The 22,044-nt window shown below is 42.2% G+C and overlaps 1 protein-coding gene across 1 annotated transcript in view; it reads right to left on the reverse strand.

Moving 5' to 3' along the window:
* Ptpn11 (protein tyrosine phosphatase non-receptor type 11) overlaps positions 1 to 22,044 on the reverse strand; it is a 72,942-nt gene that overhangs the window by 45,315 nt on the left and 5,583 nt on the right. Inside the window, exons 2-5 of the mRNA XM_010604560.2 lie at positions 19,590 to 19,705; positions 14,867 to 14,989; positions 6,514 to 6,708; positions 229 to 421 (exon numbers count right to left, since the gene is read on the reverse strand). Of these exons, the coding sequence (XP_010602862.1) occupies positions 229 to 421; positions 6,514 to 6,708; positions 14,867 to 14,989; positions 19,590 to 19,705 (627 nt within the window). The remainder of the gene's footprint in view (positions 1 to 228; positions 422 to 6,513; positions 6,709 to 14,866; positions 14,990 to 19,589; positions 19,706 to 22,044) is intronic.

A 22,044-nucleotide genomic window follows, 5' to 3' on the forward strand; every position in this document is an offset into this window, starting at 1 on the left:
CACTGAGGCCCAAGTTCATCTGCCAGCCCACACTGGAAATGGAACACTTCAGAGTTCTGATAGGGACGAAAGAATCCCAATAAACAACATATTAAAAAGAGTACAAGGCCTTGGCTAAATGAACAAAGAAAATCTGATTTGGGATGTAACAACGTCTGTCTTCTCCTTGCAGAAAAAAACATCCAGGGAGAACATTTCCCTGGACCTGTCGCTGGACTGGGGCCTTACCTGACAGCGGATCATGACGTGGGTCACTTTAGACTTGCCGTCATTGCTCTCGCCTTTGTCGTCACCTGTGCGGACAGAGAGAACAAAATCTCCAGGGTGGCTCTGGCTCTCTCGGACAAGAAAGCTACCGTGTTTTCCCTTTTCAGTCAGTAATTTCTCCGCTTCTTTCCCAGAGAGGTGACCGTGAAACCACCTAAAATGTTTTAAAATGAAAATAAATTGAGTTCAGCCATGAATTCACAATATTCTTTCACTAAACTACCACATACAGTCAGCTCTCCTGAACACAATGTGAAAACAGACACATTCCTCCCAGGGACAGGATGATGCCCATCAACAGAACTGGCACCCCATACAAGCACAAAAAATGACAAAGATGGTAAGTAAGAATGACCACCAATTATTTTTGCAATACTGCAGATTGAACTACACACAAAAGAATTTTTTAAATATCAGAAATATCAGAGTTGAACCAAACGTTCCAAAAAATGGACTTTATAACAGATATCTAAACCAGGTGTGGTGGCACACACCTGTAATCCAGCACTCACTGAGGAGGCTGAGGCAGGACTGCGGCGAGTAGATCAGCCTGGACTAAATAGTGAGTGCAAGGTCAGCTTGAACTACACAGCGAGAGCCTGTCTCAAAAGGAGGGTGGATATCCACCCAATAACAGAATACACATTCTTTGCAGCAGCACATGCAATGTTCTCCAAAGTCCACATTAGTCCATAAAGCATGCTTAAGTACAAGCAAAAGACTGAAATTATCCCACACATATTATCACATCGCAGGGCAATGAAACTAGAAATCAATGGCAAAAGAAGTCAGAAATTATACAAATCTATGGAAATTAAACAATACCCTCTTGAATAATCAGTGGGTCAGAGAAGAAATTAGACAGTGCCTAATCAAACGGTAACGCCAGTACAGTATATGGAGACCTATGGGACACAACGGAAGCAGACCTTTGAGGAAGTTCCTAGCTGTGAATGCCCACATTAGAAATACAGAGCGAGCCAAGTACACAACCCAGTGATAACCTCAAGGTCCTAGAGAAACAGGAACAATCCAAATCCAAAGCTAGTACAGGGAAGGAAATTAAAAAGATATGAGCAAAAGTTATTAAAAATCAATATTAAAAAAAATACAAGGAATCCATAAATCAAGGAGCTAGTTCTCTGAAAGAATAAATAAAATAGACGAGCCAATCTTAACAAAAGAAAGAAAAGACCCAAATCAACACATCAGAAATGAAAAAGGCAAAAATCACAGTCTCTGCTGAAATCCAGATTAGTATACATTGAGAAACTGTACTCTGATAAAATGGAAAATTCAGAAGAAATAGATTAATTCCTAAATACATATGAACTACCAAAACTGACATGAGAAAACACAAAAAATCTGAATAATCCAACATCAGGGAATAAAACTGAAGAAGTAATAATAATAATAATAATAATAATAATAATAATAATAATAATAATAAACTACCAACTAAGAAAAGCCCAAGTCCTGATGGATTCAATCCCGAACTGTACAAGCACTTTAGGGAAGATCTAACACCAATACTCCCCAAACTCTTTAATGAAGTTGAAAGGGAAGAAGAACTCCCAAAGTCATTTCTGGAAGCTAACATTACCCTGATTCCAAAACCAGAAAAGGACCCAAACAAAAAAGAATTACAAGCCAATCTGCCATAATAGGCAGCTCTGATTTCAATTCCATTGTCTAATTTTTTGGGTTTTTGTTGTTGTTGTTGTTATTGTTGAGACAGGGTTTCATATTGTTAAGGCTGGTTGTGAACTCCCTGTGTAGCCCAGGCTAGCCTCAAACTTGCAGGGATCCTCCTGCCTCGGCCTCCCCAGTGCTAGGATTACAGACATGCACCACCACGCCCAGTTTTCATTGTCTGAGTTAAGCAGCTAGAACTCAGTGGTACAAGCCATCTGATGTTGGACAGTCATGCACACACCACCAGTGGTTCAAACTGGCAACATGTTAAAGAACATCAATGTAGAAAGTCCTCAACAAGCTCTGGCAAAGAGGATACGTCATTGAAAAGATCATACATCATGACCAAGCAGGATTTATCCCAGGTACGCAGGGATGGTTCAACACACACAAATCAATAATGTCATACACCATGTAAACAGAAGCAAGGTCAAAAATCATATGATCATTTCAAATAATATAGAAAAAGCCTTTAGCAGAACCCACTAATTTTTTTTTTTGGTACCAGGGATCAAACTCAGGACCTTGCGCTTGCAAGGCAGGCGTGGTGCCACTGAGCTAAATCCCCAGCCCCCACTTAAAATTTTTTTAAAACCCTAAATAGGTATAGAAGGAGCTTATCTCAATCTGATAAAAGCCATTATGACAGCCAGGTGTGGTGGTGCACACCTGTAATCCCAGCACACAGGAGACTGAAGCAGGAGGATTGCTGAGAGTACAAGGCCAGCCTGGGCTACATTATAGGTTCAAGGCGAGCCTGAACTATGAAACCCTGTTTCAAGCAAACAAACAAACAGCCATTTAGGGCAAACCAAGAGCCAACATCATATTCAACAGAGAGAAGGTGAAAGCTTTCCCTTTAAAATCGGGAACAAGACAAGGATGTTCACCATCACTAGTACTGTTCAGTATAGTTCTCAAAACATTAGCTAGAGTAATTAGGCAAGAGAAAAAAATTAGAAGGGTATACAAAAGGAAGAAGTAAAATTATCATTATTTGTAAATGACATGACCCTCTACATAGAAAACCCAAAAAGTTCCACCAAAAGACTCCTACAATTAAGAACCAAATTCATTAGTATACCAGAATACAAAGTCAACTCTCAAAAATCAATAGTGTTCCTGTACACCAATAATAAGCTTGCCAAGAAAGACATAAGGGAATCAGCATCTTTTACAACAGCTTTAAGCATAATTAAATACCAAGGAAGTAAAAAACCTCTACAATGAAAACTACAGTACTGTGAAAAAGAGATTAAAGAGGGCATCAGAACATAGAAAGATGTCCCCTGTTCCTCGATAGCCAGAGCAATATAGTCAAAATGGCCCTATTTCTAAAACTGTTATCCAGCCGGGGATTTAGCTCAGGGGTTCCGCCACCTGGCTCACAAGCATAAGGATCTGAGTTCGATTCCTGCCACCAAAAAAAAGTGGTTACAACTGATATACAGATTTAATGCAAGCTCAATGAAAATACCAATAGTCTTCCCCAGAGAACTAGAGAAAACAATCTTAAAATTCACATAGAACTACAAGACACCTAGAATAGCAAAGGGAGCCTGGGCAACAAAAGCCAATCAGAAAGAAATCACGATTCCAGACTTTAGCTTATACTACAAAGCTACAGTGATAAAAACAGTATGGTAGCACATGCCTATAATCCCAGCACTTCAGAGGCTGAGGCAGGAAGATCACCAGGATTTCAAGACCAGCTTAGACTACATAGTGAGTTGAAGACAAGTTTGAACTACAGAGCCACACCCTGTCTCAAAGAAAACAATAAAAAACATAAAAACAGCATGTTGTTGGCCACCCCCATAAAAAAAGACATGTATCAATGGAACAGAATAGAGGATGCCGAAACAACCCCAAGCACATTCAGCTACCTGATCTTTGATAAAGGGACGAAAAACTTATGCTGAAGGAGCTTCTCTAATAAATGGTGCTACCCACATGCCAAAAATTCAGTCTCTACCCATATATGTCACCATGTACTAAAATACAATTAAGGGCCAGGGATTTAGCTCAGCGGTTCGGTGGCCTGCCTTGCAAGCGCAAGGATCCGAGTTCGATCCCCGGTACCAATAAATGAATGAATGAATGAATGAATGAATGAATGAATAAATAAATAAATAAATAAATAAATAAATAAATAAATAAAAAATGCAATTAAAATGGACCAAAGACTACATGTTAAAATAGAAACTGGGTTGGAAGATAACTAGTTAAAACTCTTAAAGACATCACTACTGGCAAGGACTTTCTCAACAGAACACCAACTTCAAAAGAGATAAATGGGATCACTTCAAATTAAAAAGCTGCACAGCAAAGGAAACAAGCAAGAGAGAAGAGACAGCCTACAAAATGGAGTACAAATTTTGCCAGCTATTCCTAGGACAGAAGACTAATATCTAGACTATATAAAGAAAACCAAAAAAAAAAAAGTACCCCCTCAAATAAAAGACCCAATCAAAAAATGGGCAACTCAGGGCCGGGGACTTAGCTCAGTGGTGCCACTGCCTGCCTCACAAGCACAAGGTCCCAAGTCTGTCCCAGTACCAAAAAGGGGGGAGCGGGCAACTCAAATGAAGATAACTTCTCAGAAGTACAAATGACCAATAAATACATGAAAAAAAGTTCAACACCTCTGGCCATTAGGGAAATGCAAATTACAAGAACTTAAAAATGGCTAAAATGATAAATTTGATGTTTATGGTTTTTGCCTCGAAGATCATTATAAATTAATTTAAGCATCCCAAATTTTTCCGTATTTCCAACCTATACTTCAATGGTCTCCAACACTGGGTTATCATCTGAAAGCTGAATGCATGTAAGACTTGGAGACAGGGAGAAGGCTAAAAATTCCTATGCCCCACAACCAGAGACAGCAACACACAGAAGTCTGAATGGAGCCCAGGAACCTGTACTGTTAACCAGGACTTCCAGGCAGAGGTCTTCCAAGATCGTTGGAGGACAGACAATGCTGCTCTAAACTGTCATGGAAGCTGGGTGTGGTGCTGCACACCTGTAATCCCACCACTCAGGAGGCTGAGGCAGGAGGATCGCTGTGAGTTCAAGACCAGCCTGGGCTACATAGTGAGTTCCAGATCAGTCTCAACTACATAGTGAGACCCTGTCTCAAAAAAAACCAAAAAAATAAATAAATAAAAAATAAGTAACTTGTCATGGAAAACACCTTCACAGAGTCACATTAAGGACATGGCTCTTTTGCTCAGGTTGGCGCTAAGGGAGGACAAGCGATCGGCTATCCACCGACGGCTCATCCCTAAAGGAATAGGCCACGTCATTTTTATCCACAAAAGAAAGAGTAAGATGCAGAAATAAACTCCAGAATTGACTCGTAGCCTTGCTTGGATGTATAGTGGGAGCCGAAGAAGTAAATTATGAACACATAACAGCAATGACATAAAGATGGAATAATCTGAAGATACAAAGCTAATTAAGAGATGCAGATTTCTAGTGGGTCAGAAAGGAGGCTGAGAATTAGAAAAACCAATGCAATCAATACAAATAAACCAAGCCCCAGCCTTCATCAGCTCAGTGCCAGCACTCAGGAAAAGATCTTTACATGAATACCATTGCCTGGCAGCAAGGTCGCTTTCACACATTTGTGGATGTCTCCCTGCAGGAACGATGGAGAAGCTGGCCCTGAGTTATTCGCTTTCCGTTTCTGGGTTTAAACTGACATCTGTTGGTGACACTGCTGAACAACGGTTGGGGAGCCACCACAGAGAACTGCTGGTGTTTTGGTTAATTTGTTTCCTGCTTTTTGTTTTTGTGGTACCAGGCATTGAACTCAGGACCTTGAGCTTGCAAGGCAGGTGCGGGTCCCCAGTGAGCTAAATCCCAGGCCTTGGTTTTTGTTTTGTTTTGTTTTTGAGACAGGACAGTCCATGCTGGCCTCCAACTCGTGATACTACTACCTCAGCTTTCCAAGTGCTAGGGTTACAGTCAGGCACTGCCATGCCCAGCAAGCTACTTTAGCATCACCATTACGTTTTGTTTTCCTTTAATAACTCCCAAAGATTATCTGAAGTTCAATAAATCTTACAATTACTGCACATACTGAGTATGTACAGCAGTAGTAAGTGGCCCCTGTACAATGAGGTAAGTAACACTAACTGGGGCCAGGGATGTAGCTCAGCAGAGCAAGACCCGCCTGGCAAGCGCAAGGTCCTGAGTTCCATCCTCAGTACCAGAGTACCAGGGGAGAAAAAAAAAAAACAACTAACTGAAGCTTTTATAAGGACAAAACAATTTTAATCCCATTATTCTTATTTTTTTTTTTCAACAGGGTTCTTGCTATGTAACCCAGGCTGGCCTTCAACTTGCAGCAATCCTTCTACCTCAGCCACCTGTGCACTGGGATTACAGGCGTGTGCCACTATGCCCAGCTGCTTCCTTTAATAATACTTTAAAGATGACAGTTTTTGAAGTATTACACACCCCATGGTCCACTTTCTCCATATCCGTGTAACACACCGGGCCCAGCAGAACTGTAGACTCTGTGGTCACTAAGAAACCACTGACCTTTCAGAGGTAGGATCTGCACAGTTCAGTGGATATTTGAGCTCGATAACATCTCCATTCTTCTCTTTCAGCTGCCCATGATGTTCCATGTAATACTGGACCAGCTCAGCCAAAGTGGCAAACTTCTCCCCTCCGTACAGGTCGTAGTAGTCACCCGTGTTCTGAATCTTGATGTGGGTGACAGCTCCATTTCTTCTAAAATTGTCCATTGCAAAGAGGGAGGAAAAAACAAATAAAAATGTATACTCGTAAAAATGGGTCTCATGTTCAGTACCAGATTTTACCTAGAAATTGAAATCCAAGGTACAAATTTACCCCAACCCTGTACCAAATACAATGAGGGTGAAATAACCCATAGTCAATCATCTCAACCAAAGGGCTTTCTTAAGTGTCTGTAACCTTGCACATCTGGTATTCTAAGGACTGACCTAATAAACTGTATATACCAGGTGACAATACATACCTACCTTATAATCCAGCAAATGTACTCCTAAGTATTTTCCCCAAATGGAATGAATGGAAGACATCAGAACACTTATACAAGAGTATTCATTGCAGACATTTATAGCATTTTCAAAATACTGAAAATTCCGGGCCAGGGATTTAGCTCAATGGTTCTGCCGCCTGCCTCACAAGTGCAAGTTCCCGAGTTTGAACCCCGGTACAAAAAAAAAATTCAAGTTTGGGCCAGGGATTTAGCTCAGCGGTTCATGAAACACCCAAGGTGGAATGGAAGCAGCCATGCACGTGTATGAGCACATGTGTGTATCTGGAGAGGAGAGGAAAGCACTCCTCTTCAGGCTCCCAAATTGTGGGCCCTGCCCCTGGAAAACAGCCGGGTTCCCTTCAACGTGAAGAGAGAAGGAGGCCAAACCAAGGGGCAGATCTACATAAAAAAAAAAAAAAGAAAAAAAAAAAAAAAAAAAAAAAAGTCAAATGCTTATCCAAAAAATGCATAAACAAATAGTGGCATGTTGATACCACAAAGCAAAAGCAATGAGAAGGAGACAGAGAGAGACAGGGGCCACTATAACATGAATGAATCTCCAAAGCATTAAGTTGGCTGGGGATGTAGCCAGTGGTAGAAAGTTCACCTCCATGAGTGACGCCTTGTAACAAGGCGAGGGGCGGGGGGATATCCTGTGTGACTTCATTTATACGAAATGGTATAGATAAAGCTAGTCTAGTCTACTTGGATAGAAATGAGACTAGTAGTTGCCTCTTGTCGGGAGGAAAACTGGAAAGGGCACAAAGAAACTTTTTAGAATGATGGAGTGTTTCTGATTAGAGTGTCTGCTACATCAACATCAGTATGTGTGCACGCACGTGTGCACACTACTAGGAAATAAACCCAGGGCCTTTCATTCAGCTATATTCCTACTCCTCCTCTTATTTTTTATTTTGAGAAAGGATCTTGCTAAGTCACTATGTTGTCCAGGCTGGACTCCAGCTTGCAATGTTCCAGCTTCCGCCTTCCAGAATGCTGGGGTTACAGGTGTAACCATGCCTGGTTCTGTTTGTTTGTTTTTTTTTAATCAATTAGGAAGACATATACCAAATTCATGACAGTAACTGCCTCTAGGGAAATCAGGAGACCAGGCTCAATGGCAATAGCTAAAAAGAAATTTTACTTTATTTTGAAGGGAAAAAAATGACTGGCAATAAATGAGTGATTATAACATAATGTTCTACATCTTTCTGTATTTTTCTATCAAAATTTAAAAAGAGGGGATTCTCCCTGGCCAACTGAATAAGACAACATAATCTGCAGTTTTGCAGCAGAGCAAACAGTTTACATCACCTGCAGACAGACAAAACAACGTATACAATACATATGCATACGTGGGAGCATACCCACATGTATACAACAGCACCTGTACCATACCAGGCTGAACACCCTTAATCTCAAAACTCTCCAAACTCCAAAGCTTTCTGGGCATCAACATGTCACCACAGGGGAAAACTCCACACTTGATCTCATGTGACAGATCAATGAAAACACTGTATGAAAACTACCTTCCAGCTACCTGCATGGGTGAATATGAAACACAATGAATTTCATGTTTAGACTTGGGTCCCATCCTCAGGATATCTCATTATGTATGTTCAAATATTCCAAAATCAAAACTCATCTGCACTAGGGAGGCTGAGGCAGGAGGATCGCTGTGAGTTCAAGACCAGCCTGGGATACATGATGAGTACCTGGTCAGTCTCAACTACATAGTGAGACCCTGTCTCAAAAAAACAAAAACAAAAAAACTCATCTGCAGTCTGGAACACTTCTGGTCCCAATAAGGACTGGCTCAAATAAGGACTGCTTCCCCTGTATTTTCTTTATATATCAAAGAATATAAAGAGTGAAACAGATGGGCTAGAGGTGCAACTCAGTGGTAGAACACATGTTTAGCATGTGTGAGGCCCTAGGTTTCATCCCCAGCACTGCACAATGAAAGAGAAAAAACACTTGGCATCAATGTTAGAGAGTAGTTAAAGCACCGCTTCTGGAGCTGGGAGTCGTAGCTAAGTGGTAGAGCACTTGCCTAGCATGTGTGAGGCCCTGGGCTTGCTATTTAACCGGGACCAGAGATTTAGCTCAGTGGCACCGTGCCTGTCTTGCAAAGCATAAGGTCCTGAGTTCAATTCCCATACCCGCCAAAAGGGGAAAAAAAAAAGCATTGGTTCTAAGACAATTCACAGAAAATATGTACAAATAGCTTTAGAACTGAAAACTTAAAACTTCAATAATAACTGAACACTGGGCCGGGAATTTAGTGCAATGGCACCGTGCCTGCCTCACAGGCACAAGATCCTGAGTTCCATCCCTGGTACCAAAATAACAACAACAACAACAACTGAACACTAAAATTCACTTGAGATACCATTTCTCATTTGACTGGCTAAAATGAAAAGCTTGAGAGCACTCAACTGGTGGAGCTGTAAAAATCCAGGCAGCTTCACACCTGCTGGCGAGACCCACAAGGGCCTGACTCTATGTGCATATGTCCTCAACCCCAAGGATTCACTGTGAAAATCTACTTCCAAAAGCACAAAATAACAAACATATGCACAAAGCTATTATGTGTGTTCACTGAGGCATTAGATATTTTAAAATGTTGGCAAAAACTAAATTGCTGTCTGTTAGAGATTAAACAAAGAAGCTGGGGAATATTCCCAGGCTAGAGTGCTACATGCCTCTGATTAAAAAGATGAAAAAGTTTATAAAAATTTTCTATAAGGGGACTGGGGATTTAGCTCAGTGGTGCTGCCCATGCCTGGCAAGCACAAGGTCCTGAGTTCAATCCCTGGTACAACACACACACAAGATAAACCAAAAATTAGTAAATTAATGTTTACAGGGGTAGAGATATTGTGTAAGGGTAGGGATAAGAATGAGATTTCTAAGAATATGACTTTTTACAGTTTTCAATTTTGAGTTTTTTGGTTTTTTTTTTTAAGTGTCTCACTATGTAGTTCCAACTGGCCTTGAACTATATAGTCCAGGGCAGTGATTTTCCTGCCTCCGCCTCCTGTGTTCTGGGATTATAGACATATGCCACCATGCTCGGCCAGTTTTGATTTTTGAATCCTATACATGTTTCACAAGCTCAATAAATAAAAATTAAATCAATAAAGACCAAAAAACTAAATATAAATGGAAGTAACAAAACTATGTAACTTCATACCTATCCAGAAAATGAATTCTAATAACTACTAAAGATAGTACAAACACTATACCATTACTCTGTGAACAAGATGACTCCAAAGAGATCTTAAACTTTATTTAGGAGGTTTATAATTAGAAGAGATGGTACTATACGAATTCTAAAACTTTTTAATTTTAGGACTGGGCAAATGAGGTCACTGATGCTGTTGAAAACAACAGCTCTCCTGCAGGACACAGGAAGTACAAATGTGTAATGGGAGAAGAGGAGGAAGTTGGATTGAACCAGAACTATCAGAAAGAACACTTGGTTTTAAATATATAAATATTTATTTCCCAGCTCTGTCCACTCACTATAGGAACCTAGAAGCAAAGACAGCTGGGAGCATAAACACACACACCTCGCACCTAGACCTCAATTTCTGAATACCATCCCCCATCACTAGAAGAATCAAGGGCCTTTCTAGAGAAATGGGAATTCCCGGCCTGGAAAAGGAAAATTCCAAGACTCACCTGAAGTGTCTCAAAGAAGTACTCAAAGACTACTAGAGAAATGTCAAAAAGATAAAGGCACTACTTCACCAAATCTGGAGCAATTTGATTAAGAAAGAATAATGATGCCAATGAATCTGATTAACACATTTGATACAAAGAAGAGGAAAGGCAAGCTTAGGTCCATAGTGATACTGAAAAAGGGAACAGGGCTGGGAGTGTAGCTCAGGGGTACATAGAGCACCGGCCTGGCATGCATAATGCCCTGGATTGGTGGGGGGGCAGTTAGGAGGAATGGGGGCTGGTTAGAGTACTTCTTTACAGATGAATGTTAATAAATGTAAAAGAAATAGCAATTGGAAGCTGGGCGTGGTGCCGCATGCCTGTAATCCCAGCACAGGGGAAGATGGATAAGGCAAGAGGGTCACTGTGAGTTTGAGGCCAGCCTGGACTATATAATGAGACCCTTTCTCAAAAAAGAAAGAAAGAAAAAGAAAAAGAAATAATAATTACACAGTGAATTTCCAATTGTCAAGATAATATTCACTCAGGTAAAATTTGCCAACAAATGCTAAAAATATCGCATGAAAATGTGTGAGGGAAGAAGAAATTTACACTTCCTAAACTATCTTCTCACAGATCACTTATTAATTACAAAAAGAAAACCATAACTTCAAAATTGACCAATGCCTTTACCAAGGGAACAGACTGAATACAGCCAAAGGGTAGGGCAAATGCATCTGAAGTGGCTTCTGATGCAAAAAAATCAGCTGACCAACCCCAACGATGCACTGTGCTTGTCAAAAATATTTAAATCTTTTGCTTAAAACTGAAGACTACATCTTATTCTCAGGGTTGGAGACAAATGAGTGAATGCAATTCTAGTGAGGTCCAAAACAGAAATTAGTTGGGCAAAGATACTATGGATGCAGAAGGGTTTTAAACATAAAATGTTCTGCTTTATGAATACGTAAGGATAGTATAAAGATGGCTCCCATCCTGTTTTATCCCCTTCCTTTAAAATAACCACAGTAAGGCCAGGCGTGGTGATTCATGCCTGCAATCCCAGCACTCGGGAGGCTGAGGCTGGAGAATCACTATGAGTTCGAGACCAGCCTGAATTACATAGTGAGTTCCAGGTCAGTCTCAACTACATAGTGAGATCCTGTCTCAAAACACCAAAAAAAAAAAAATTAATTAAATAAAATAAAATAACCACAGTTTGGGCCGAGAATTTAGCTCAGTGATTCCGCAGCCTGCCTCGCACACACAAGGACCTGAGTTTGATCCCTGGTACCAAAAAAAAAGATAAACAACAACAATAAAATAACCACAGTTTACAAGTGGTTAAAAAAATTTTAAATCTAAAAATGAGGAAACAACCACCAAATCTAGTTTGGGGACAAACTATGAAATAACTAGCCTAAATAGCAATGCCCAAAAGTCAAAAACTAAAATCTAAGTTAAAAAGGCCTGGGGAGGGGGCTGTTCTAGATTAAAGGGGAGTAGAAACACAAAAATTAAATGCACTGACTGGTCCTCTTTAGCTGGCTTTCTAGGCATGAGGGTTTTTGTTTGGTTGGGTTTGGGGGATTTTTCTGGTTTTTGTTTTGGTCTCAGAGATTAAACTCAGGACCTTACAACTGCAAGGCAGGTACAGGGCCACTGAGCTAAATCCCCGGCCCCCCTCCTTTTTTTTTTCTGTTTTTTGAGACAGGGTCTCCCTGTGTAGTCGACTGGTCTTGAACTCACTATGAACCCAGCGTGGCTTCCGCCCATGTTCCTCCTGCCTCAGCTTCCCAAGAGCTGAAATCACAGATATGTACCACCACACCTGGCTGAGTTTGGAGTTTTAGTCCACATAAATTTGTGCAATCACTACGTGTTAATTCAAGGTATAAAAATGTGGAGCAAGGAGCCAGACTCAGAAGGCTGAGACAGAAGCATTACAAGTTCAAGGTCACCCTGAGAAATATAGCGAGTTAAGGCCAGGATAAGATACACAGAAAAACCCCATCTCAAAAAAAAAAAAGAAAAAAGATCAACAAAGTATGGGCTGGGGATATAGCTTAGTCGTAGAGCATTTGCGAGACCCCGGTTTTAACCCCAGCACCACAAAAGTAAATAAACACATAAAAAGTAAAGATGTACAAAAACTGCTATTAAAATAATGAGGATTTTTTTTTTTTTTAATTTCATTACTGGGGATGGAACCCAGAGCCTTTGCACTCAGCCACAAGGTCTCACTCAGTTGCCCAGGCTGGGCTCTAAGTTGGAATTCTCCTGCCTCAGCTTTCAAGGGTGCTGGGATAACAAGCATGTAACACCACCTCCAGCTAATAAGGGAAATTTTAATATGGACTGTCTGCTATATAATACTATCTAATCAATATGAACTAATCAATATGGGCTGTCTACTATATAATACTATCTAATCAGTACTTTTAAAATCTCCTTTCAATTCCCAGAACCACTACATAACAAAATAAAATCTCATATATAATAACGCATTGTGTGGTTATACATAATATCTTTGCTCATAGGAGAAACACACTTAAGTATTTACAGGTAAAAATAAATGTTATCATTATCTGCTCTTTCTTTTCAAATGGTGTGGGGAAAAATGTATATACTATATAATTTTTTTTTTTTTTTTTGAGACAGGTCTCACTATGTGGTTCAGCCTGGCCTTGAACTTGAGGCGATCTTCATGCCTCCGCCTCCTAGGCACTGGGATCATAGGTGTGCACCACCACAGGTGGCAAAAAAGTGTATATTACACACATAAACACACAATAAAAAAGAGAAAAAGCAAACATGGCAAAACGTTAACTGCTGAAGGGAATATGGGTATTTCCTGCATCCATCCTTCAACTTTTCTCTGAAATTTCTCAAAATAAAACTAGGGGGGAAAGAAGGAAAAAAAAATTTTAAAGCCAGTTCCATGGTCCTGGCCCTTCTGCTTACCAACTATGAGACTGGTTTGCCAATTTAACCTCTGGGCCTCAGCTTCCTGCCCAGGTAATAGTGGTACTTATTAAATAAAGTGTGTGCACAGTGTCAGTGTACTCAGTCCTCAACAACATTTGCCATTGTCATATCTGTTCTATAATCTCTACTCATGCCCTCAGTGTGAATGTCACCATGTTAGGTTAGAAGCAAATGCTGAGAGAAGCCCAGAGGACTTGTGAGAGCGCCTACCCACTCCTTCTAGTAAAACGGAAGTAAAAGCCAGTGACAGGGACTTCTCAAAAACTAATCTATGCCAAAAGGGACTTCCTGAGTCTGAAAGAACCTTACATAAATTCCCGAGAACGTCTTACTTACCGCTTTACTTTAAAACAATGATTTTAAAAGTCAATTCATAAAGCAGTTTGGTTCTAGCTGGTAGAATGAGCTAGTATAGGGAAGTGAGCATATAAGAGGAAATCAACTTCTAGAAAAACTCTCCCTGCATCTTCCCAAAGAAATATATGACAGGATGTTCACTACACTGTTCGTAAAAATTAAAAGCAACCCAACATCCATCACCCAAGGATAAATTGGAATGTTCATGTCATTTGACTACTAAATAGTTACTAAGGTGAATAGTCAGATGTATCTGGAAAGCACAGGACTCAAAAAATGTTTTAACCTGTAAAACATTACACACATTACAGAACCATTTGTATTAACTTTAAAAACACGCAAGCCAACTACAGTGTACAAATACAGTCTTATGAAAAAACATGTTCAGGAAGGATCTATGCCAACCTCGGGATGGTGGTTTCCTCTGGGGAGAGAGGGAGGGAAATGGGACTGGGCAGGGGAACAAAGGGGACCTCAACTTCCTCAGCCCTGTTTTATTTCTTGACAAAGGAAAGTGATCTCAAGAAACTCTTACAAAGTCTTTTTCCCATGAAGAAATCAACAGCAGGGTAAGAAAAAATGCAGGAACCTGGTTCAAGATGCGTGGATCCAAGACCAGCACCAGAGGGCCCCGGGTCCTATACAATCCAGCCAACTCGTGCCCACTTCCACCCAGGCAAAGGGTGCCAGGCAGAAGGATGTCACTGTCCCAAGCCTCTCAGTGCAGGAGACGGCACAAGCCCCATGAACGGGCCAGGCACTGCAAGGGCAGGAAGCGGCCAAGTGTGGCTTCACCCTTTCCTACCTGGGACCCTCCAGGATTCCCTGCTCTCTCCTTCGTTTCCAACTTACCTAACTGAAAGTGTGAAGTCTCCGGGGTTACTTTTACTAGGCCTCGCCAAAAAACTGCCATCGACTCCTCTGGTCAACAGTAGATTTTCCGCCTCCACGCCAGTGATGTTTGGGTGAAACCATCTTTAAAAGAAAGAGCAAGAGCAATGAGAAACAAAGGACTCTGGCAGCGCATCTCTCCAGGCCCCAACAGCTGGGGGCTACGCATGGAAGGGCTGAGGACAAGGACTTCTTTGCCCTCTCCTCTCCTCCGTGGGGGCGCCCCCTCCACACCTTTTCACGGGAGGGGTCTGAGATGCTGCTGAGGCAGGAGGGGGACGGGGCCAAGGTCAGTGGGACTGGGGCCAGGGCTATTCACACGGGACATGGGTGGGGCAAGGCCCAAAGGCAGTCCATGAGGTCAGGACCCTAGGCATGTAGAAGGAGACGGTAAAGTAAGCAAAATATAAGCTACTTCCTAAGTAAAACTACTGAGGGCACCAGGGGTCTTCTCACTGATGGGATGGGAGGAATCTAGAAAAAGCATTCGACTGCAATTGAATCTATCAGTGTAAACTCGGGGAAGGGCCGCTGAGAGACTGGAAGGGGGTCAAGCATGTAGCTCAGTGGTGGAACGTATGCTTAGCATGCATGAGGCCCGGGTTCGATCCCCAGCACGAGAGAGACAGACAGAACGCATATGCATGTGTGCACCTCTTAGCTCTCTTCTGCAAAGGCTTGGGAGCAATGACACCCCGGTAGCAATCAGCACAACAACACCCTTATCTAGTCTCTAACCACCTTTCTGCAATAAAAGGAACTGCACGTGTCTGACGAAATGGCTGATTCCAGGGCTGCGATAATAAAAGAAGATGAGTGTAGAGCATCTTACTGTGCCATGGCACGCAGCATTCCAAAGAGGACACGTCAAAAGGGCTGCAGGAGCCAGGTTGAAAGACCTCCCACTGGCCAAGTAGAAACTTGTAGCTCACAATAAAATGATATTAACACATTATAACCCATGAATAGAACAGGAAACCTAGAATCTATACAGATAATTTTTTAAACTCACCTTCCTCAATAAATTACACACAGATAACACCATGATTCAGAAATTCTAGGGCCGAGGATTTAGCTCAGTGGTTCCACCACCTGTCTCGCAAGTGCAAGGACCCAAGTTCAATCCCAGTACCAAAAGAAATTCTACTTCTGAGTATATAATGAAAAGAAAGATTTAACAGGTATTTTTACACCATGTTCATAGCAGCATTATTTGTAAGAGCTAAAAGGTAAGCCAGAGCCAGGTGTGGTGGTGCACACCTGTAATCCCAGCACTTTGGAGACTGAGGCAGGAGAATCCCAGTAAATTCAAGGCCAGTCTCAGCAACATCAAGGCCAGCCTGAGCTACATAGCAAGACCCTACCAGAAAATCCAAAAAAAAATTTCACAGGGCTGGGGATTTAACTCAATGGCACCACCGCCTGCCTCGCAAGTACAAGGTCCTGAGCTGGATCCCTGGTACAAAAAAAAAAACCTGATTTTACAAAAGTGACCCAGGCCTAGTGGCCCACATCTGTAATCCCAAGACTCTGAGAGGCTGAGGCAGGAAAAATGCAAGTTCAAGGCCAGCCTGGGTAACTCAATCACTTAGTGTGACCCAGTCTCAAAGTAAAAAATAAGAAAAAGGTCTAGGGATGTAGCTCAGTGAAAAGGCCCTGGGTTCAATCAATCCCTAGAAGCAAAAACAAAAACAAAACAACAAAAAAAAAAAAGTTGAGAGGTGGAAGGATATTTAAAAGCTAAGTAAAATAAACCAATCATAAGAGTACAAATACTGCATATTTCCATTTCTATGAGGTACCTAGAGTAGTGACCTTCATAAAGACAGGGAGTTTATGTTTTATAAGTATACAATTTAGGGAAGATGAAAACAATCTAGGATGGATGGTGGTGATGTTAACAAAGCAATGAGAATATACTTGGAGCTAGGCATGATGGCACACGCCTGTAATCTTGGCACTTGGGAGGCTGAGGCAGGAGGATTACCATGAATTTTGAGGCCAGCCTGGGCTACATAGTGAGTTGAAGACCAGCCTGAACTACATAGTGAGACCCTGTCTCAACAAAACAAACTTTATGACAACGTGTCATATGACAGTATGCACTACAGTTACATCCTCAGATCCCTCTCAAAGTAGCTCAGTAATATCCTTGATGGCAAAAGATGAAAACAGAAGCTGTTCTTTTTTTCATTCCTTTCTTCTGGTCCATGGTATTGTGCAACACCATTTGTGACTTCTTGCTGGTCTTTAATCTGAATAGTCTTTTGCTCCCTCTATGCCATTCTTTCATGGTCACACCCTCCCCCTTTGGTTTTGGGAGAAAGGGTCTTGCTATACAGGTCAGGCTGGCCTCAAACTTGTGGTGATCCTCCTGCCTCAGCCTCCTGAGTTCGGGATTGCAGGTGTGAGCTACCACGTCCGGCTGGTTAGAAATTTGTGAAGAGTACAACATAGCAATAGGTTTATAGAATGTCTCCTACTTGGAATTTGTCTGATACTCCTCATAGTTACATTTAGGTAATGCATTTCTTGCAGAGATGTCACAGAAACGACACTGTGCTGTTTTCGGTGCATGGTATCAGGATGCCCACAGTGTCATATTAATCTGTAACTGTGGTGCAAACTTTCATGAGTTGCTTAAGGTCATATCAGTCAAAGTTCTCCACCGTGAAGTTCGTTAGTGTGTATGAAATGGGGTCACAGTCAGGAGACCCTAATGGGGCAGAAACACATCAGAGCTGCACCCCTAGTAGCTCTGTGACCTGCATGGGTTGTTTGGCTCTGTCCACCTCATATTCCTCACCTGCAAACTGGAAATGATATTTCTTAGTTTTAAAGAGTAAACAGGGAAGAAATGAGAACCAAGACCTGTCATGTAAAGGTACAAGATCCCAATGAAGAATGTAACTGTACTGTATACCTAAAATGTACCAATATGCTTAATGGAAGAAAAAAAAAGTAAACAGAATGGATGGCTGGGGGTGTGGCCCAGTGAGAGAGCAGCATGAGGCCCTGGGCTGCATCCCCAGCCCCATGGGGGTGGGGAGCATTTAAACCGAGCTCCACAAACTACCAAGAATCCATACAAGCAACTAGTAATCAGACAAGAAAAGAGACATTGAAAATTGCTACAAGCTGGGTAAACCTTGAAGACAGGGTGCCAGTGAAAGAAGCCAGTATGACTGCACTGATGGGAACTGTTCAGAGAGGCAAATCCACAGAGGTAGATGCAGAGAGGACCACTTGCTCGGGACTGGACTGTCGAGAGAGGGCAAGAGGTAGCAGTTACAGGGCAGGGTGTTTCTTATTGAGGTGACTAAATGTCTTGAAATTAAGGTGAGCACTGCTTTTTGTGAGTATACTAAAATCACTGAACTGTACACTTTAAAATGGGTGAACTGTATGGTACATAAATTACATTTCGATATGGCCTTTTTTTTGGCTTTTTGAGACAGGGTCTCACTATGTAGTTGAGATTGACCTGGAACTCACTATGTAGCCCAGGCTGGTCTCGAACTCAGAGATCCTCTTGCCTCAGCCTCCTAAGTGCTGGGATTACAGGCATACGCTACCACACCCAGCTTCAATATGGCCTTTTAAGAAAAGAAGTATTGTGGGCCAGGGATTTAGCTCAGTGGTGCTGCTGCCTGCTTTGCAATCGCAAGGTCCCAAGTTCGATCCCTGGGTGGTAGCACACACTTGTCATCCCAGCACTCGGGAGGCTGAGGCAGGAGGATCGCTGTGAGTTCGAGACCAGTCTGGGCTACCTAGTAAATTCCAGGTCAATCTCAACTACATAGTGAGATGCTGTCTCAGGAAAAAAATAAATAAATAAAAGAATTAACTAGTCAAGTGGGGTTGTGCACACCTGTCATCCCAGCACCCTGGGAAGCTGATGCAGGAGAATCACAAATTCAAGCCCAACCTGGACAACTTAGTGACTTAGCGAGACCATATCTCAAAATAAGTAACAAAAGGGGATACAGCTCAGTGCAAAGCTCTGGGTTTAATCCCAGTCCCCATACACACACACACACACACACACACACACACACACACACACACACTGCTTGAGATCATAAGAGAGACCTCATGCAGCAGACACTGGGCACCCATGGTGGGCATCTATGCGCTGAGGACTCAGTCTCTGCCCCTTGGAAGCTTTCTTTATAATGGGAGGAGACAGAAAACAAAAAAATAACAGGCACATAAATGAAATGTAAGACTGCACTGAGGGCTACAAAGAACAAGGCAGGGTGAGGGAATAGGAAGTGTGGGGCCAGGGAGGTGGAGGCGGAGAGGGCCCCACATGTGCTGAGCGAGCGACAGCCTGTCCCTTAAGGTGACAACCAATCGGGCCCAGGAAGGAGTGATGCAGATGTGAGGAAGAGGAGTGTGCCGGGCAAAGGGCAGCACCAGATCAAGGGCACAGGCGAGAACACCCTTGATGTGGTCAAGTAGACTCTGGTGAAGAACAGATGAGGGGCAGAGTTAAGAGCCGAAGCCAGCAAGCTAATGAAAGAACAGATCTCGCAGCACCTCAGAGGACTCTGTAAAGTGTCCTTGTGACATGGGAAAGGACCACAGGTTTCAGACAGAGGAGCACCTTGATCTCACTAAAGGATCCTTCAAACTGCAGTTTGACAGCAAGGAGAGACATACAGAGCAGCCCGAAAGTCACTGGGATAGTCCAGGCCGGAAATGATGCCCAGAACCCCAGGCAGCCAGTGCGGCAATGATAAGGAGCCCCGGCGTGAGGACTTCGGGCGAGGCCAGCAGGGTTTGCTGAGGGATGACCTATGAGGATGGGAAAGGAAGAAGGGAACAAGAATAATGCCTACTTTTTGGGCCAGAGCAACTAGAGGGTTAAAGGTACTGTGCAGAAGTGGAAAATGTGGGGAGGGAGGAAATCAAACGTCAGACGCGGTGCTATGTGTGAAATTGGAGTTCCGGAGGTCATCTGAGTGTCTGGCAGATAGCAGCGAGCACTAACCACCATAATAAATTCAAGATTGCTCTGACAATAAATAATCACACAATGCAAGAATCCTACCCCCAAAACAGCATCTCTGTTGTTTCCATTAACTGAAATTTAGTTTTAATTTTTCCTATGGCATCGTACTAGTACTTTGGGAGGAATCTAAATATCATTCTTATTAATTATCTTTAAGAAAAATCGCAAGACTCAAATAAAAAAAAATAAAAATAAAACCTTAAGTTTGCTTTCTGCTCCCTCTGAGAGCTCCTCAAAGATCAAGGCAGAATTTTCACCCAGAGGAGCATCAACCTCAATTTTTTTTTAATCTGTTAAACCAGTATCAATCCTTTTTGCATTCTGCACAGTTACTTCAAGCATCTGAAGTAAAAAATAAATCAAAAACAAACAAAAAATCCTTGTCTGCAGCTTCTTTGACATGTGGTTCCCACGTAGCTGCCTAGAGCACTAAGGAATCAAAATAGCAACATCAGGTTGCCTGCCAGCTCTTTATAATTTTTCAAAAAATATACTGAATTCACACATTATCCAGATAAGCTAATCTGTCCACCCTCATAAGCTAATTAAAATGTCAATCCTCTTAGTTTTGGCTGCCAAACAAATAGGTTAACATGGTGTGGTAGTCTGGAAGCTGAGTGACACACATGTCTTCTATCAGGACCAAAAAGTGGAAAAACTAATTATTACATGATACGGGTCTGGAGACCAAATCTCTCTCTCTTTTTTGGGGGGTTTTTTGAGACAGGGTCTCACTATGTAGTAGAGACTGACCTGGAACTCACTATGTAGCCCAGGCTAGTCTAGACCTCACAGTGATCCTCCTGCTTCAGCCTCCCAAGTGCTGGGATTACAGGCGTGTACCACCACACCTGGTCCAAATCTTTCTTTATAGTACTGAAAAAAGAAAAAAGAAACAAAGAAAAGACAAGCCTCCATTCGGTGAAAAATAGGAACATTGACTCTGGTACCAGACAGCATGGGTTCGGATCCCAGCTGCGTGCCCCCAGGCCGCTCATTTAACCCATTAATTCATCTATAAAATGAAGACTGTAGTACTTACTACCTGAGTTACAGGGCAGCTGAGAGGGTAAAGTGAGTTAATATTGTCTCTAGCATAACACATAATATATAACAGTACAGTGCAACAACATCTACGACAGCACACAAGCTTCCAGCAGCCAACAACAGTGACACTGCCTAAATCTACATCCCACAAAGTCCTCCAGAATACAGGGTACAAGATCAGCATGAGCAGGGCCTCCAGTCCAATCCTTGGCACCAAATTAAAAAATAAAGCTACACAAAACCAGACCATTAGTGTAAGCAGGACGCACAGAGAGAATGCCCCAACCCAAAATACTCATAAATAAAAACAGAAATAGCCAGGTGTGGTGGCACACACCTGTAATCCCAGCACTCAGGCAGCTGAGGCAGGAGAACTACAGTGAATTTGAGGTCAGTCTGAAATACATAGTGAGAGGCTGCCTCAAAACAAATGGAAGGATGCCTGTAATCCCAGCACTCGGGAGGCTGAGGCAGGAGGATCACTCTGGGAGTTCAAGACCAGCCTGGGCTATATAGTGAGTTCCAGGTCAGTCTCAACTACATAGTGAGACCCTGTCTCAAAAAAACAAAAACAAACAAACAAAAACAAATGGAAGGAAGGGGGGGAGGAGAGAAGGAGGGAAGGAAAGAGGGAGGGAGGTGGGGAAGAAGAAAGGAAGACAAGCAGGCAGACAAAGCAAAGCAAATACTGAAGCAGACAGGATGACAGAGTCAAACCATTGTTTCCAGGTCTAGTTTGCCACATCTCTTGGGCAAGTTAATTAATTTCTCTCTGCCTCTGTCTCTTTATCTATAAAACATGGATAATGATAGTGCCAACTTCATGAGCCAGGGATTTAGCTCAGTGGTGCCGCCACCTGCCTCACAAGCTCAAGGTCCCCAGTTCGATCCCCAGTACAAAAAAAAAAAAAAAAAAAAAAAAATAGTGCCAACCTCAGAGGATGTGAGACTGAGTTAACACACAACTATTACAGCTCAGAACTATTATAGCTTGTTCAATACATAGAGTCAACTATACTCTCCACCACAGAGCCACATTTCATCAATTTGAAATTACCTAGTATTCTAAATACCC

This window comes from Fukomys damarensis, unplaced genomic scaffold (genome assembly GCF_012274545.1).
Source record: "Fukomys damarensis isolate Sample0158 unplaced genomic scaffold, DMR_v1.0_HiC HiC_scaffold_12, whole genome shotgun sequence".
Taxonomy (NCBI): Eukaryota; Metazoa; Chordata; class Mammalia; order Rodentia; family Bathyergidae; genus Fukomys; species Fukomys damarensis.